The 17,119-nt window shown below is 35.9% G+C and overlaps 1 protein-coding gene across 6 annotated transcripts in view; it reads left to right on the top strand.

Moving 5' to 3' along the window:
- Nucleotides 1-17,119, top strand: part of LOC137264839 (thyroid hormone receptor beta-like) — a 295,265-nt gene that overhangs the window by 199,694 nt on the left and 78,452 nt on the right. For all 6 annotated transcript variants that reach the window (XM_067800173.1, XM_067800175.1, XM_067800179.1 and 3 more), the window contains one exon: nt 16,181-16,209. In XM_067800173.1, coding sequence (XP_067656274.1) covers nt 16,181-16,209 — 29 coding nt within the window. The remainder of the gene's footprint in view (nt 1-16,180; nt 16,210-17,119) is intronic.

Raw genomic sequence — 17,119 nt, forward strand, 5'->3', positions numbered from 1 at the left:
TGAAAAGGATCAGATTTTCACATGGCTCCTAAAATGTTACACTCATATTTTTGGAGTGTTGCAAATTGATAGAATACATATCTCTCACAGTCATGTTGTTTTCTACTTGTCATTAGTGCAACACTTTCACAAATTTAACTCATAAATACTTGTTACGGAGGAAAACATGTGGTTTTAAAATGCTGATAATGTTGTAACATGGAGAAGCAGATAACTCAAGTATAACCTACATTTCAATTTGCACTCAGTAGATATACCAAGGAGAGATAAATTTGTGAATTACATACTTAATGTTGGCAATTAGAGAGAGCATTTGGGGAAAATTAGTTTTAAATTTTCAGAAATAATCATTTAATAGGAATATTTATGAAACTTTATTAGTTCGGAAGGTTATGAGAGAAATAATTGTTGACACTCAACTGAAAATAAACAGCAAAAAAATAATTTTGAAGTTGAAAAAATGTAATATTCTCAGATTATGATTGAAACTGCGAGGACCATGAGACATCTGTAAATTTATTGGGACATGTGTTTTAGTTTAATGTCTTTCTTATCTAATTTCCTGTTAATGTTGTCATGTTTTTGAAGGGATTAAAACAAATGAAAGAAAATATCCTTGGCAGTTGTCTGTTTCTACCCAGGATCTTGTGGCACATTGCCTCTGTAGACGCCCACTGACAGAGACATATTACTGATATCAAACATGCTGTGTAACATAAATATTATAGGAAGGCGCTGTTTGTACTTTATTTGATATGCACCACTGAACACTGAGTTTCTTGTAGTGCTGGAGTGGTATTGATACAGTAAGTCCCTCTGGGTATGGTTTTATAAGTAGGATTTTATGGAGTCTGAAATTAGATTCAGATGTAGATTTTCAGACCAAATCTTGGTCATGGAAATTAATGCTTATTATGACTTGAAGATTTTTCTTTCACAAAGCATTTATAGTATGTCAAAAATGAATTTATCACTGTATCTTTGCACTGCCTATTTACGCCAGTGTGTTCTCCAGTGGCAGGGGGATAATCTCCCCCGATCAAACCCCTCTCATTAGGAAACGTACGGTGTTCTCCTTCAATGATCGGGAACAATTAACATTGGCAGAATCGCAAAGATCAGAGGGCTTGGGTCCGATCCATTTCCAATCCCAAGTCCTATCAGACTTTTTCGTTATCAGAGCTTTGAATCGCGAGATTATCCACAGTCGCAGGTATTTACTGGATGAAATATTTACTGGGGCAAGATCGCAGTACTTGGGGTTAACCTTAAGAGCTAGTTTGGTTTATGAGTGGAGATTTTGATTTGGTTCGTTTGGGCATAGTGGTTTTATTGATACCAGGGAGTTGTGGGAATAAAGTCATGCAAAATGTCTTCTGTGTATAGCACAAGAGTGCCAATTGTGTTCCCAGTGCAGAGTTTTGTATACAAGGTAGGCTTTTTTCCTATTCTACAGCTAGCATTAAGGAACCTCTTTACATTATTTATCTATGCTTAAGTTGAGAAGGTTGGATTTCAGTAATCGTATTTAAAAGTGTGAACATAAGGAGTATTGAAGAAAGTTGAGCCTATAATAAATATCTCCCAAATTGAAAGTGGTATTGTTGAAGTGGAAAAACAATTGTCAAATTGTGATTTGAAGGAAAAGAATGTCAAATCGTGATTGGAAGGAAAGGATTGTCAAATTGTGATTGGTAGGAAAAGATTGTCAAATTGTGATTGGAAGGAAAAGATTGTCAAATTGGAAGGTAACAGAGTATCCCTGTACAATCTTATTTCCTAATCGTTTTTCTACTTGAACAAAACAACATATCTATGCACTGACTTTTACGAGGACTGGAGTCTCTGTTTCTTCAAAAGCCACTATGTTTGCATACTCAGTCAGGGGTTTGTTATGAAAGGCGTATCTGTTCAGCTCAAGACAGATTTGTACTATAGTGTTGTAAGGAGATGGTATGAGGTACCTCTCAAGAGTCGGCCATTATGTCACTGACAATTTTATCTCTGTGTGTACACAAATCATTTTATGTCCTTAGTGAACATACTGGCTGAGTAGGGACTGTGTGTTTCATTGCTAAAACTGGATTGCATTTGCATAAATCTTTTATTCCCGTGTTTTGAAGAATTTCTTTCCTACAAATGCAGGTTTCCATAGCACCTCCAGAGTCTCATGGCAGACATCTTGAAATGGAAAGTCCCACAGTGTCATTTTTAGTCCAGATGATTTCATGTCAGAGCAAAAGTTAAGTTTCAGTGTCTGATTGAGTAGCTGGAAGATCTGTTTAATTTGTGAATTGTCTAAACAGTGTTCTGGAAGAGATGAGCTGTTTTGTATTAGGAGTTTAATATAACATGTATGACCCTAGTGGAATGAATTGATCCCTTGGTATTATCTAGCACATGAGGTCCAGTTGTCAGACAGTGGACATCTAAATGTGTTTGTATGTTTCAAGATAAATGGCACAGACAAAAACAAGATTAGCCTTAGTTATTTTTATATTGAAGTTGTAACAGGACCTAACGGAATGATTAATTCAGGTATTCAGTTACTGTTATGTCCTGACAGCACTGCCCATACAATACACCTTCGCACTCACTTCATTGGAGACAGAAGGTCATTAGGAGCATTTTGAGCTCAGAAATAACAGGTCAGACTAACAAGAAAACCAGATGTATGTGTTATTTGATATTTGTTTAAGTTTGTGAGTGTGACCTTACTTTTGGAGAGTTATTGCGCTTAAGGACCTTGACCTTGCCAAGTTATCTGAAATCAGCGGCTCCAAACAACTGCCAAGAACTTACATTTATGCTATGTTGTGAATACTCATAGCATTATGAAATAATAATAAGTATCCTAGGAGTCTGATAATAACTGCTTGTTCCCTATTTGGACAAGGATTTCACAAAAAGTGTTGCAAATTACTTTCATTGCTGAAACTATACGTTTGAGGAGATGAGTACCCAAGCAGCTGGCTTGGGGTGAAAACAACTTACGCATTGTGAAGCCTATTGTTCAGCTTCCATATTCCTGACGTGTAGAACACATTCCACAGTCACTCCCTTACCGAAACTCACTAAATCACACTCTCTCTCAAACTCATTATGAGTAATTCAAGACTAAAATAATTTGTTTACCATTTCTTGGAAAAAAGAAAACATCCTCCACATAACTCTGTGCCTCATCTTAAAATAGTTGCTCATAATTTGCTAAATCTGCAACACCTGCGTCTTCAATGGTTCTCTCCCATTTCTGCAGCACATGATAAAACTGATCCATGCTAATCTAGCCATATTCCATCCTAATCTAGCCATATACCATCCCTTAATCCCTACAATAATGAGTGGCCATTATGGCATCTTCCACGTGGTCTAATAGCTGTGCCCAGTCAGGCATCCAAGACCAGGTATACAAGGTGATCCTTAATGACTTAATCAATACAACGATTGCTTGAATTCAGTAAGCAAATCAATCGTATAATGGACACATCTCAACTAAAGGTGGCCTATATTAGATGGCAGCTTGTGTTAATGAATTGCGCTGTTTCGTTTATTAAGCCTTCAATTAGTCAGATGAGAAAATGATATTTCTCCTAAGAGTATATTATAACATTTTCTTTGTATTATGAGAGTTTGATTTCAGACAATGAGAGACAAGGGACATTTGAAGTTTTGATTGGATTGTTTTTGAAGGAGGGTATGCAGGACCTTCAGTGTTATGGTCAGGGTTGTGGGACATGACCTGATGCTGACCCTCAGAAGTAAGACACAGGAAGGAATAGTATCTGTAGTCATGTGACCAAATGAAAACATACTCAGTAGATGTCGCTTTGACGTCACAGACCGGTTTTGCTCTGTACAATTCTGTATTTTTTTAAATGGATGTAAACAATATATATATTACTACTTGCTTGAGTGCATATCATCTGATAATATCCAGTAGCAGCGATGAAACTGGTGAAATAAATAAAATATTTTCTTTCCTTTTGTGTTGTTTGGTCACAATGCTTAGAACCTGCATAGCTAACTATAACTGGTGTGAAAATCTTTGAGTGGATAAAATAATGCTTACCTTGATTAACATACAGGATGCTTGGCTATACTTCTGGATGGTTTGAAGTTCCAGTGCGGTAGGTAAACAGTAATGAAGATAGAAAAATAAATTAGATGGAAGTAGAATTAAAAAGGAAAAACTGCCAAACAGAATTCATTTGTACTTCTGGAAAAACATAAGGACATTCTATGAAATGTTTAAGGTGATTTGAACGCAACCTATATATATGACTATAATTAATTCATAAATTCAGGACTTCTGAATATATGAAAGCTGGCGTTGATGAACACCACACACTCATACAAAGCAAAATATATTGAAAGTGATTTAGCATTGCCAGTTTTGTGTCAGATTCAAATCAGTGCAAGTTTTCCTTCATTCATTCGTTCAATTTGTTTTGTCCTGAGCTTTGAACAGCATGAAATATACTGCTCAAAACAAGTTATGGAACTACATGTTCATTCATGAATCATGCCTTAACACAGTGATGATCCTGAATAACTGGGCGTTGTTGACATCTTTAGAGTAGTTTAAATCAGTATCCCATCCAAACTTTGAGTAGTACCAGTTGATGTCTAATTGGTGGCCAAGATGAGTGACAGGTCTGCAGGAAGATAAGGAGCAGACACTGTTGGCCTGTTAGTCATTCTGTAGGGAGATGCCAGCTGCCCTGAGAATGACCTGCAAGGTCTTGATGTGGAATGAGATATTGCTTTATTAATAATATTGATTAATCCTGGATGCATTAGTACATCATTAATGGAGGAATTAACAAACATTTGAGCTATGTATGTCAACAATGCCATATTTGGGCTGTTTGTAGAACACTATGTGTGTCGGAAATCATTCCATGTTCTGTTGCCAACTCCATACTTCTTTCAGGTGCTATCTGGTAGTCTTACGTTTTGGGGTACTTTCTCAGTTTTGAGAAATTTGTTTCTTGACCAACAAATTTTGTCATTAAATGTGGATTAAAAGCCTGTAGAGATTAAAATGAGTTCAGATGAGATGTTGCCATGTTACACTACATTTAGTAAATCATTGGACTTGATTTATACATCTACAAAACTGAAACATCCAACTGACAGATATTTGTAATGTCCAATGGGGTAGCCTAAATATTAAGGTGTCCACTTGTCACACTGAACTCTGGGGTTCTATTCCTGGTGTGAAGCCCATTCCTGGTGTCCCCACCATCATATTGCTGGAATATTGCTAAAAGCAGTGTAAAACCAAACCTAGTCCCTCACTCAGAATGTCCAGATGGATCTGACATGTTGTCATACTAACAGTGTTTGATATTGCTGTGAATTGATACATTTAATCTTTGTGTCATGTAGATAAACAGTTCAGTTTGTAGTAGCAGAGCTTCAGATAACCTTTTGACCATATGAGTATGATGCCCAAAGTTTTTTAAAAAAACTAAGTGGGTATTTCCATTTCAAGTGGGCATCTATATTTTCACATACCGACCATCTTTTCAATATCCAGGTATTCATTTCAAATCAATATAACATATGCAACAGCTTTTAACTCAATAATAAAATGAGACAAAAACCTCCTATCTATGCTAAATTATAGCTTATACAGCTTTAGCTATGTGTAGTCCCAAAAGTTAATTTAGCTCTATTCACCTTTTTTAATTTTAGAATATTTGTTGTTTTTATTATGGCTATACAGCAGTACAGTTGTAAATCCAGCTTGGTCCATGCAGATAGCCAAAGTACTGCAAGTCCCCATGGTCCCTAGAATGGTCATCTACCCTCAGTTTTTGACAGTTCTCAACATTTTTTATGTTGTATTATCCTGATATGAAATCCTGGTTGAGAGATATATGCTGGTTTTACTTCTTACTACTGTGATATACCAGTTACTTTTAGAGACCTGCAACGACAGGTTTTTAGAATTTGGTAAGTGTCATTAGCTTCCACATGCTCTTACAAACAGAAAAACAAACATCTAAACTAAAGGACTGTTAGTTGAATTAATCGGCAAGTATTGTGTTTCACAATCAGAATCAATCACAGGGTGTGTAATATCAGCTATTTGCAGCGTGGAAGTGCAAGGGAGCAGAGTTTTGAAAACAGACTGATAGAGTGAGGATGTGGCTGTTATATCATTAAATAACCTTCTTTGAATCTTCTATACACCAGAACGGATGCAGACTAAGGCACGTAATTCCTTACAGCACACATGTGTAATGAGTGAGTGAGTGAGTGAGTGAGTTTAGAGTCACAACAGCAGTACTGCAGCCATATCATGACTTATAATAATTATACATGCACATTTTCAATTTGTTTACAGAAAGCCACTATTTGATTCGTTGATATTAATAGATCTGCGAATCGGTGATAGGTTAACAAACCAAGATTGATATTCTGTCCCTGTTGCACCTTTCAGTTGCCTTTAGAACTATTCAAGAATTTTTTTATTGTGATTATTTAGACATTGAAAAGCTTCAAGTTCGACTTTCTTGAATTGATGTGATGCTTTACATGATATTTATGTTTTGGGTAAATATGCATTGTTATTTTAACAGAGCGTAATCATAAATGTTAAGTGGTTTTTTCATACCCTGGCCTTTATTTTTCTTGCATATTTCAACTGTTCTATAGTGTGTTTTACACAGATATACAATTTATCTGGAGCTCTGCTGGTAGGATGCCTTTTGAGAGTGATATACTTCCATATCAGCCATACAGTATGACACTGTGATAACATCGGTGACTGCGTTAGATGAAGAATATTAGAATCACTTTGATGGAGAAATTCACACCTCGTATCCACGTCCACAACCTTATTGATATTTTCTTTTATTTTTCTTATTTTTCAATTAAATGGCTATAAATTAACTGAATATTGCAAAAAAGGAAAATGTCTATGGGAAATGAAATTGATGAAGGTAAGTGAAAGGAGTAATTATGTTCATGAGAAGATTTAGTAATTACTAGAAGATGAAGTCAGGGAGGATCTCAGTGGAAGAGAGATAAGTCTATTACGATTACCTTGTGACAACAAAAGAATTTAAGAAGATTTATAAAATAACTGCATCTTCTTGAATTTTATCCTTAATCTGTCTGTTTATAAAGCCAAGTCTTCCCCACCCAATTCTCACTTACTTTATACTGAACATAAGGATTGTTTAGATGCAATTATTTCATGTGCGTGCAAAAATGTTAATGTACACTAGCCTTTTTTGTTCAGTATATTTGAGAATACTTCAACATTTCTTGTAAGGGAAATCTTGTAAATACAATTCAATCTTTTCGAAGTCTCTTCATTCTCTGTCAAAATATTATTAGTTCTGTGGAAAATATGGTTCAGAAGCTGATCAGCGCAGGGATGTATAGAAGTATTTGGTAATAATGATTGTGATTCACATCAGACATGTTTGTGTTAAAATCAATTTAACCATCACTGCATTTAACTTGCAACAAAATATAGACAGCCATTTAATCAATAAGTGCATTAATGTCAGCCTTTGTGTTCGTTGTGTCGCACACACCTACATGTCATTTGCATCAATATTCATGACTTATTTTCTGTAAGGCTTTATATCGATTAGGAAATTGAGATATATATTTCAGTTGGTGACACTACAGACCCATTGGAGAAAAATCATATGGTATTTTTCATTGACGGGAAAAATCAATATGCTTCGATTTCAAGTGTTATCACCTGTAGAAATCAATTCAATTAAGGCATCGATTGTGGCCGAGAATTGTAGGGTGTGAGGGCCATAAAACCAAATTAAACAATAAAGAAAGGTTTGGAGATCTGCTGCATAGTAACACAAAAGACGAACCATAATAGCTTGACCTTTCACCCTTACAACCAATTGAAGTTGTTTCTCTTGGCCACTTTATTAATGTGTGTTGTTGGTGTGTGACTATATCTGTCAAATTAACATGAATTTGTTTTGTTTTTAATATTACAAGAAGTATAATTTGGCAAACAATATTATCTGTTCCAATTCTCACGGTGTTTGGTTTTCTTCGTCCTGGTTGCAGAAAGAGAATCTGTATACTTACACCACACAATAAAAAGTAATGTGATGACAGCTGAAATATAGTCGTGACAAAAAGTTTGTTTCATGTAGTTGTTTCAGAAAATCATTAAGTAGATTTCAATTATATCATAGTGCTTTTACTCAAACTGAAAAGAACAGTTTCCCTGTGTACATTTTTAAAACACGGATGAATATACTAAAAATGAATGCTTCTGAATTCATGATCAGCCTTGAAATATCTATTACAGATTACAGTGACAGCTTAGCCAGCTTGTAGTGTAGGTACATTAACGCTGAAGCACAGTCTCCCAGTGTGGGTCGTTGTGACCTGGTTCAGTATCACCAGCAGTGCATGAAGGGCTCAAACATTAAGGCAGGAAGAGTTATTCCCCTTTGACCAGAAATCTTGTCACAACCTAAGTTTAGACTGTAAGGAGAGGCAGTTCAAGAATGTTTCATTATTGGTAATCTTATGAAGTAAGTTTTGTAAAATAATATTAGTTGTCCATGTATATATTGTAGGTGTCAACTAATTAATGCATTATTAACAGTGTGTGAAAAAGGCCAAAGCCCTGGAGAAGAGTGTGCTCTCACCTCAAACCCCTACTTCCCCCAACCCTTCTTCTTCTGAAAGTTTTTTAAATGACCAGTGAAACTCTTATAAACATGAAGTGTGCACCCCCACCCCCACACGCCTCAGAGTATGTAGCCCCCATTGTTTGTTTCCCCCTTTGCATGAGACAAGAGAGCTGGCAACTTCAAAATGTTCCCATCACCAAGGTATTTAACCAGACCAGACATTCCAAAGACAATCACTCAGTTTTTAATCAGATGTATGGTAAAAGTTTCACCAGACCATCTTGTTGTCTAGGTGTAAATTCAGACTGTCCGTCTAACATCTAGATGTTTTGGCTGGTTGGACTGACCTTATTTCATACTCTGATATTAATAAAAGTCCAGTTCAATGTTCCTGGACCAGTTGTGGCTGGTTGTCTGTTATTGTATTTTCTCGCTTTTTAACCAGTTGTTCAAGTTTATGTGTCCTCAAAACATTGGAATCAGATGGTGTTGATTCTGACATCTTGTTGATTGCTCATGTTCTAAGTAGCCATATTTTGTCATCAAACTGATCAGGGGTGACAGAAAGATCAATGTCAAATTACCAAATTTGACAGCAAGTAAAAACAAAAGCAATGTTCCATGTGTTTTTAGTCAGTAAGTTTGACATCCTCATCTAATCATTCCACTTAATTTCTCTTCTGCAGATGCTAAATGTTGTCTTGATGCTAAAATTGTTTTATTTGGTAATAAAGTGTTGAGATGGCAGTGCTGATTGTGAATAACCTGTTTTATGTACAGTCGCTGATAAAATCATATTAATCAATAATCCAGATTTCACTTATTGAGGACTGCAGTGGCTGCCAGTGTTGATCCAGTGTTGATCCGTGAAACCTGACACGGTATCACACACCCCAAACAGAACACATGTAACGCGACAACAGGTATCAAACTGTATCAGACTATGATAAAACTTCGTGGTAACCCAACAGAGCTTTGAAGTTCTGAATAAACACACTTGTATTCACTGACGATGATCAACTGCTTCATACTGATATTTGAATAGCAATGAAGGTCATTTATGCTGCTGTTATTTTCTTTTAAATACTTGGGGTCTTTTTTTTTTCATGAAAATATATTAGCTTTTGTTCTTCTAGGAAGGCGTGAAGTGCTGTACGTACTGATAACTGAATATTTTAGTGATGGTAACATATTCTGTTTACAAACTTTCAACACATATGGCCTGTGTAAATACTGAGTCAGTGTCTGTGTTGGTTTTAGTAGTATGTTTTAATGAGACCGAGGGGAGGTGGGGTAGTCTAGTGGTTAAGGCCTTTGCTCGTCACATCAAAGACATGGGTTTGATTCCCCACATGGGTTCAGTGTGTGAAGTCCATTGCTGTGATGTTGCTGGAATCTAACAGAGGTGTAAAACTGAACTCGCACATTCACTCACCCACTTACTGAAGCAGAGTCATTAAGGGTATAATCCATGTTGCATGTATTTGTACACTTATCAGCTGACAAAAAACATTTTCATTACCAAAACAATAAGTACATTTTTTGGTGAAGATTTTTTTAAATGTCTGTCTCTCTGTTTTTTCTGATTTCCATTTTTCTAATAAACCATGATGCCTGATTTAGAGTGTCCATTGCTACATAAGGATCATCCTTTGATTACCAGGATGCTATGAGATCTACATATACACCTGACTTGATGTCACAGTCTCTCTGTCTGTGTATATCAATCAGTTGTAGTGTCAATCATGAAAGAAAGTTGTCAAAATTTGTCTCAGTTATTTGTTATTAATAAGGTCAGAGTCCCGACTGCTACTATATTCCTCTAAACTGCTACTATATTCCTCTAAACTACTATTTACTGATATCAACAAGTCATATTTGTCACTGTTGTACCAACTGTGGAAGGTGTTGACATGCATATATGATGTGATGATTGTTAATGTATAGTTTTTGGTGCAGTTTATTTTGACACTTTTAGTTGAGATGTATTTGAATTACCAAATGCCCCTCTTTGCAGTTAGCCATAAGAGAGCATGGTCTACAGTGGTACACTGAAGAAGCCGGACTTGATCCGGTAAAAGACCTTGATGCTTCTAAATACAGTTTTCATGAGGGGCTGAAACAGCATCTGAAGTTAGCTTGTGAATTTATTGGACAGTTAAAGGATAGTAGACAAAGGTTGTCCATGTTTCGAATTTTTATTTGGTTAAAATGACATGGAAGATTTGATTTTTTTCCATGTTATTGTTTTATGTATTAATTATTAAAATTTTCCACCATCTGTCGTGTTTTTTGCAAGACTGACATTTGCATTGACATCTCTAACTGTGATGTCAGTTTATTTGTCACTCCACGGCCTAAACCGTAAAAAGATTAACGACAAAACACAAACCATCTCTCTGGGATTATGGCAGTACTGTGACCTGATTTATGTAACACATATAGAGTGGATCATCAGCACAGCTTTACCCATACGAAACCACAAAACACCTCTTATATCTCAATGTAGGTTCATATATCCATATTGCATGGAGTTAGACATATTCATTGTGTCTGTATTTTGTTGTCGGAGTCTAATCCACATTCTTCATTGAACTATGTTTGCACTTGATTACTTTAGTTTCATACAAGAGAAACATTCCAATGATATATATTGAGTTAAGAAAACATATTTATTTTATCATATTCTATGAGTATTCTCATATTCTATATTGGAAAATCTTGTTGGGTCGAGACCGATGATTGCTGGCAAAACGGGATTGAATAGGCGGTGGGAATAGGATCTGATGTGTCATGATGCTACAACGTGCGTGTCATTTCGGCGCCTCTTTTTGAGATTTTGACAGGATAAATTTGCAGAGGCCTCCCAACTTGTGATGAAGCTCTTGATTATATTAGCAATGTCATATTTCTTGGAACAGGATGGGATAGCGTTACTGTTGCAGTATTTTGACAGGGTCAGAGGTCGTGATTTATGTCGGTCACAGTGCAACGAACAATTGCCAGAAGAGCGCGGACACGATTGTTCCTGATATAAAGGGTTCTCCATGAATGAATTAGCTTGATTATTTTATGATAACCTTTCTATATGAAGATGAGCCTCGGACATCTTAGGATAAACCAGTGACCAGTAAAATGAGATTCTGATTACAATGTAAAGAGGAAGTGGGGTATCAGGACCCCAAGTGTATTATCATAGTGAAGCGGTCCTTTCAATGAGGCCTGGCATAATGATGGTGGCAAGAGCATGACATGAATAAAAAGAAAAAAATCTCATCATTGTGGTATTATCAGCTTAATTGTAGAAATATTAGGTGGAACTTGGTCAGTGAGGAGACTCAGAATCTAGCAACTGTGTGAAGACGGTATTGGTATCAGGGTGATGACAGTGCATCAGGTCACTCTCGACTAATGTTGGAATGAAACCTGGACCCACTGTTAAACACTTTACCTTCTAGACTCCCCAGTGACCCATAGTGGAATGTATGTTTGTATGTAAAGTCATTGATCAAACAAGAACGCCAAGTTAAGATTCAAAGAGCTTTACTATGCTGAATAGCTAAAGAAACTTAAATAAGCGTTCGTCTATTGCAGTAACTGACAATAAAAAACCCCAAAAAACAGATAAATTTCTTTTTCTGTTCAGTATATTGTCAAGCTATATATATAAGACTTCAGATATGTATTTCACTTGATAGACAGCTGATTTAAATTGGAAGGATAACTAAGTTTGTGAATGGTTGACCCATCGTAGTGTAGAAAAGATATAATGATTGGTCCAGATGTTGTCATGGTTATGACACTTCTGACACATCAAGCACAAGGTTGAAGAGGACACATTATGCAAACAGACCTTGATTTTGACACCAATAAATTTACTGAGGAACATGTCTATATGTTCTTTACGATTTCAGCTATAAATGTCTTGAATTCTCTTTGTGAACTGTCGTGTTGTCACAACTTACTGCCTTTACTCTGGTGCTGAGGTGTTGCTGTGTGTGTTCCTAAGAATCACTCACTCTTTAAAGTGTCACAGGATAGCCTAGTGGTTAAAGGGTTTCTTGTCACTCCAAAGACCTGGGTTTGCTTCTCCACATGGGTACAGTCTCCTGGCAAGATGGAATAGTTCATTCAACCATAACCTTGTCTTCATAGACAACTCACCAAGTACAGGAGAGATGAAATAGTCCCTTAAACTTTATGCTTGATCTCATATTCTCGGGTGTTTGACAAAATTTTAAAATCTAGATTAAACTGATGCTCACGGTTTCAGTGACTGACCTCATTTTAAGGTTGCAGTAAACTTTGACTTTTTAGAAACTTTCCTATTGACTCATATCAGCTCACAAAATTCAATAGTCGTGTAATAATGCCATCAAATTTTGCTTCCAAAATGGTCAGAAGTTTATAAGGAGCTTTGCCTTACCCGGGTGGTCGTTGGTGGATAATGTTGAAGTCTTGTATCACAGTTGCTTGTGTTCATATGGTGTCAGATATCACGAGTCATTTCAAATGGAAACACTTTGATACAAATTCTTTGTTTACTTAACTATCATATTTAATTGCAAGGCACTCAGTTGCAAGGTGAGACAACATATTGATTTGTCGTAAGCAGGATTGTTGTACTTGTTGGCTGATGTACATGCGGCACAGGTTCCCAGTCATCTGAGAGAGAATGTTTCTATACGTGATGAGCCTCATCTTCATTATGCCACGTTACATTGATCGTATTTTACTATTTGCAACATTTTATTGTTTGATGCCATTTGTTAAAATTTGGTGGATGTGTGGACATATGGAATAGTCATCATACACTGATAAACACAAATAAGGGAACACATGAAAGTACAATTTTTCCTTTATTCTTTTTCAGCTTCCTTCACAAGCTTTGTATCAATGTGGGTAAAGTTCTCGGAAAGAGTAAAGGAACACTTGTACTTTCATGTGTTCCCTTAGTCATTTCCCTGAGTGTATTTTTCCTACATTATGTGATCTGCTCAAAATATGAAAGCGACACAACAGGAAATTTTCTTGAGTATTTAGTTAGACATTAAGAAAATTAGAATGCCGATAAAATTACAGTTATCATTACAATTATTGTCAAGTGACAATAAATATCCCATGTGGTCCTTGCAGAAAAGGGGATATTGGTCAGTCTCACAGCCCCTGATTCACATCATTTTCCTTACTGATAAGCCCTCTCTGAAATGCTAATGTCTTGATTTCCTCAGGTTCTGAATCTCTGGTCTCCCTGAGGCTTGTTTTCAATTTATATGGGTTAGTTTGTTACTGTCAGCATTATGTATATTCAGAGACAAAACTTTTGTCTAGAACAATATCTGACTGTGATTGTTATGGTGGTGAGTAGTGTTCCACTTGGTGATCTACCAACAAGGAATCATGGAGATATAAAACTGCAGTCACTCCCCTGAACATATTGCAGTAGCTGTGACCAATCACTGCGTGTATATTCAACTTCTTCAAGTTCGACAAGGAAATCATAAGTTAAGCCTATGTACCCACATATAACTATAGTTTTCAGAATTTATATATAGCTGAGAATGAATTAATAATGTTCAGTAATACCAGGAAAATTCTTGACGACGTTCATACTAACATCCAATCTAGAATGATGTTTCAAAATGTCTGACCTTGTTCTTCAGCAAAGGGAGATAACTCATTAACAGTGGTCTAATAAGGAAACCATTCAAAACTCCATCCATCCCACTTGATATATGTATTACTTTCCTTTTCAACTGTTCCCATATGCAGTAATACCTGATTTGATAGTTTTGCAAATGTTTGTTGCATTTGAAAAGTATTGAAATTATTTGAAAGAAATATTTACTTGAGAGATTATGACACGCATAATATTTGTTGATATGGCTGTTGGTAGTAATATTAGTGAAAAATATCATAGCACGTAACTGGACAGAGGTTGAGTGTATGGTGTGAGTATCATGATTATCCCTCTACTGGAGATGTTTTTTATTTATTATTTCCTTTACAGTTTAGCACACAGCTGTTAGCTAAAGTAGAGCGTGTGAGTGAATCGATGCCCCTGATTTTAAAGTACATAAAGAGAAAGTTTCTCACTGCTTCTCCATAAGCTTTTTCATCTTAATTGACGAAAATGATGTTCATGATGGACAAGGATGATATAAAACGGCCATTTCCCTCCATCCAGTGACTAATTGTCACACAATAAACGTTGACGAGTATTTAAGTATTGAAAGGTCCACACTTGGAGTAAATATTGACATTTGTTAAACTCTGCACAACTTATAATTACATCTTTAACAGGCTTCCTTCACTATGTTGCCCGAGATTGCCTTGGGATTTAGCAACTAATTTGAAATCTCAAGAACAAGTCCATATGATTAAGGATTGTAGAGCCGGAAACTGACGAGAAATATGTCATATGGCAATTATAATGTCGTGTTGTGCCTCTGACATGTTTTATGGGCAAGTTTGAAAGAGGTTCCATATGAACAAGAGATTTGAAAGTGTTAGCTCAACGGGACTGTGGGAGAAAGCGGCAATTACAGAGTTTAGAATTCGCCTGTAATCTTCGGAGAATTAGACTAGAGTCATAATGTTTTTTTCTTCCTCTCTTGTAGAAGAGTAGGCCGGTATTGAAAACAGACTTTATGAAAATGTACCTCTTAGCCAAAGTTTACTTTGGAAAAAGGTCTGGGTTCCCAAGTAGGAAAAGAACTGAAGTTCCTGATCGGAAATTGGTACGAACTCAAGTCAGAGGCCACACCAGTCTCTGCTCCGTCATAGAATGTGCTCCCGAGCTGCAGTTATTAGACTTCAAATCCTCTCCTGCCTTAGTAATGCTTTCCAAATGAACGTCATAAAAGGAAGAGTTTGTATGGGATGAGCCTAAATTTCTATGTTCAGCGAAGGAGTTAAATTGATGTTTCTCCTCGCAGAACTTAATGTATTGAACGCAGAGCTTTAAAATATTTGCGCAGTTGTTAAACACTATTTTAAGGCTAATTGTGATTCTAAATGCACTCTAATGCAGCTTTTGGAGACCATTTCCTTGACTGATTTTCTAAATAAAAATCATCACCCCTATGTCGCCTTTTAAGATACTGACTTTCAAATTGGGCTAATTTTGATGGGACTTGAACAAACATTCATTAATGGAGAGTTACGGAACAAAACAAATTTGGTCAGATTATAACTGTTTGATCAAGCTAAAGACTCCATAACAAAATTTCGTCTCTTGCAGGTGTTTCATATAAAATTGGGACTTCACTCCACAAATTTTATTCAGGACAAGGATTTGGGAAAGATGGGAGATTTCTTGCTCTGATATTTTCCGAAAACATTTCTGTGGAATAGTTGACTATTTGGCATTTGAATATGGAGAGACAAAATCTAATGTTTGTGCAGTATGACTACTGCCAAACACCGTCATATCCTGGTTGTCATCATTTGCCGCTGGTGAGTTTATTTGTAAAGAAATTGATCTGTATTTATCTGTGTTTTGACCTTTCACACAAGTATATTGTATTTTTTATTTTCAGTGCCTTGATGAAGACAAAATGGATCTAAGGTATGTGATTTTGTTTTTTAATTGATTTGTATATATTATTTGTATTAAACACACATGTTTTTCACACAACAGTTGCCAGTGTAGAGTTCTAGGAACAGTGGATCAAGCATGCACATATTTTTTCAGCTGTAAATTCCAGAGTACATGCGTTGTTTAAAGTTGTGTCACAGTTTATCCTATTGGTAATTAACACTAAAATATGAGTGTCAGGAAAAGTGGAGGAATATGGTAAAATTTTTGTTGTTGTCTAAATAAAGAAAAACATCTTGAGTGGCGTTATTTAAATTTTTTTCAAACATAGTTCTGACATGGAATATGTACCTGTAACTATGAATAGTAATACTTTCCAGCATCAAAATTTGGGGTTTTGTTTTAATTTAAATAAGAGAAGAGTTTTTATGTGTGTAAGAATCAAAACTGAATAATAAAATGAAGTAAATGAAAAATTTAAAATGTTTATAAATTATGAAAATTTGTACTTACTCCTGATGGTGACAGTACTTTTGATGGATCTTCATGGTTCATTCAGAGAGCAACTTTATCATTTGAAAGCATAATGAAATTATTAATGACTGACTACCTATGTATGTATTATCTGTTTATGCTGACACATCACATTATCTGCAGACATATGGTTTTTGCAGGATGGTTATTTTATTGATTTCAAACATCACAGAACTTTGTTACGTCATGTGAGTGAAGGCCATATGTCATGTCTGTCCCTTTATCTCCTTATTATTACCAGTTTAGGGTTATGATAGAAAGTGCTTGCAAGTCATTCCCATTTGGTTAACCACTGTATTTAGAAATATTAGCATGTCACTGACACTGGCACAGCTTTATTGTCCTTGAAACTATGTTATTTCTGTAGTGTGTCACAAGCTCAGGGACATTATTATATCTGATGTGT

The sequence above is a fragment of the Haliotis asinina genome, chromosome 15, assembly GCF_037392515.1.
Source record: "Haliotis asinina isolate JCU_RB_2024 chromosome 15, JCU_Hal_asi_v2, whole genome shotgun sequence".
NCBI classification, from domain to species: Eukaryota; Metazoa; Mollusca; class Gastropoda; order Lepetellida; family Haliotidae; genus Haliotis; species Haliotis asinina.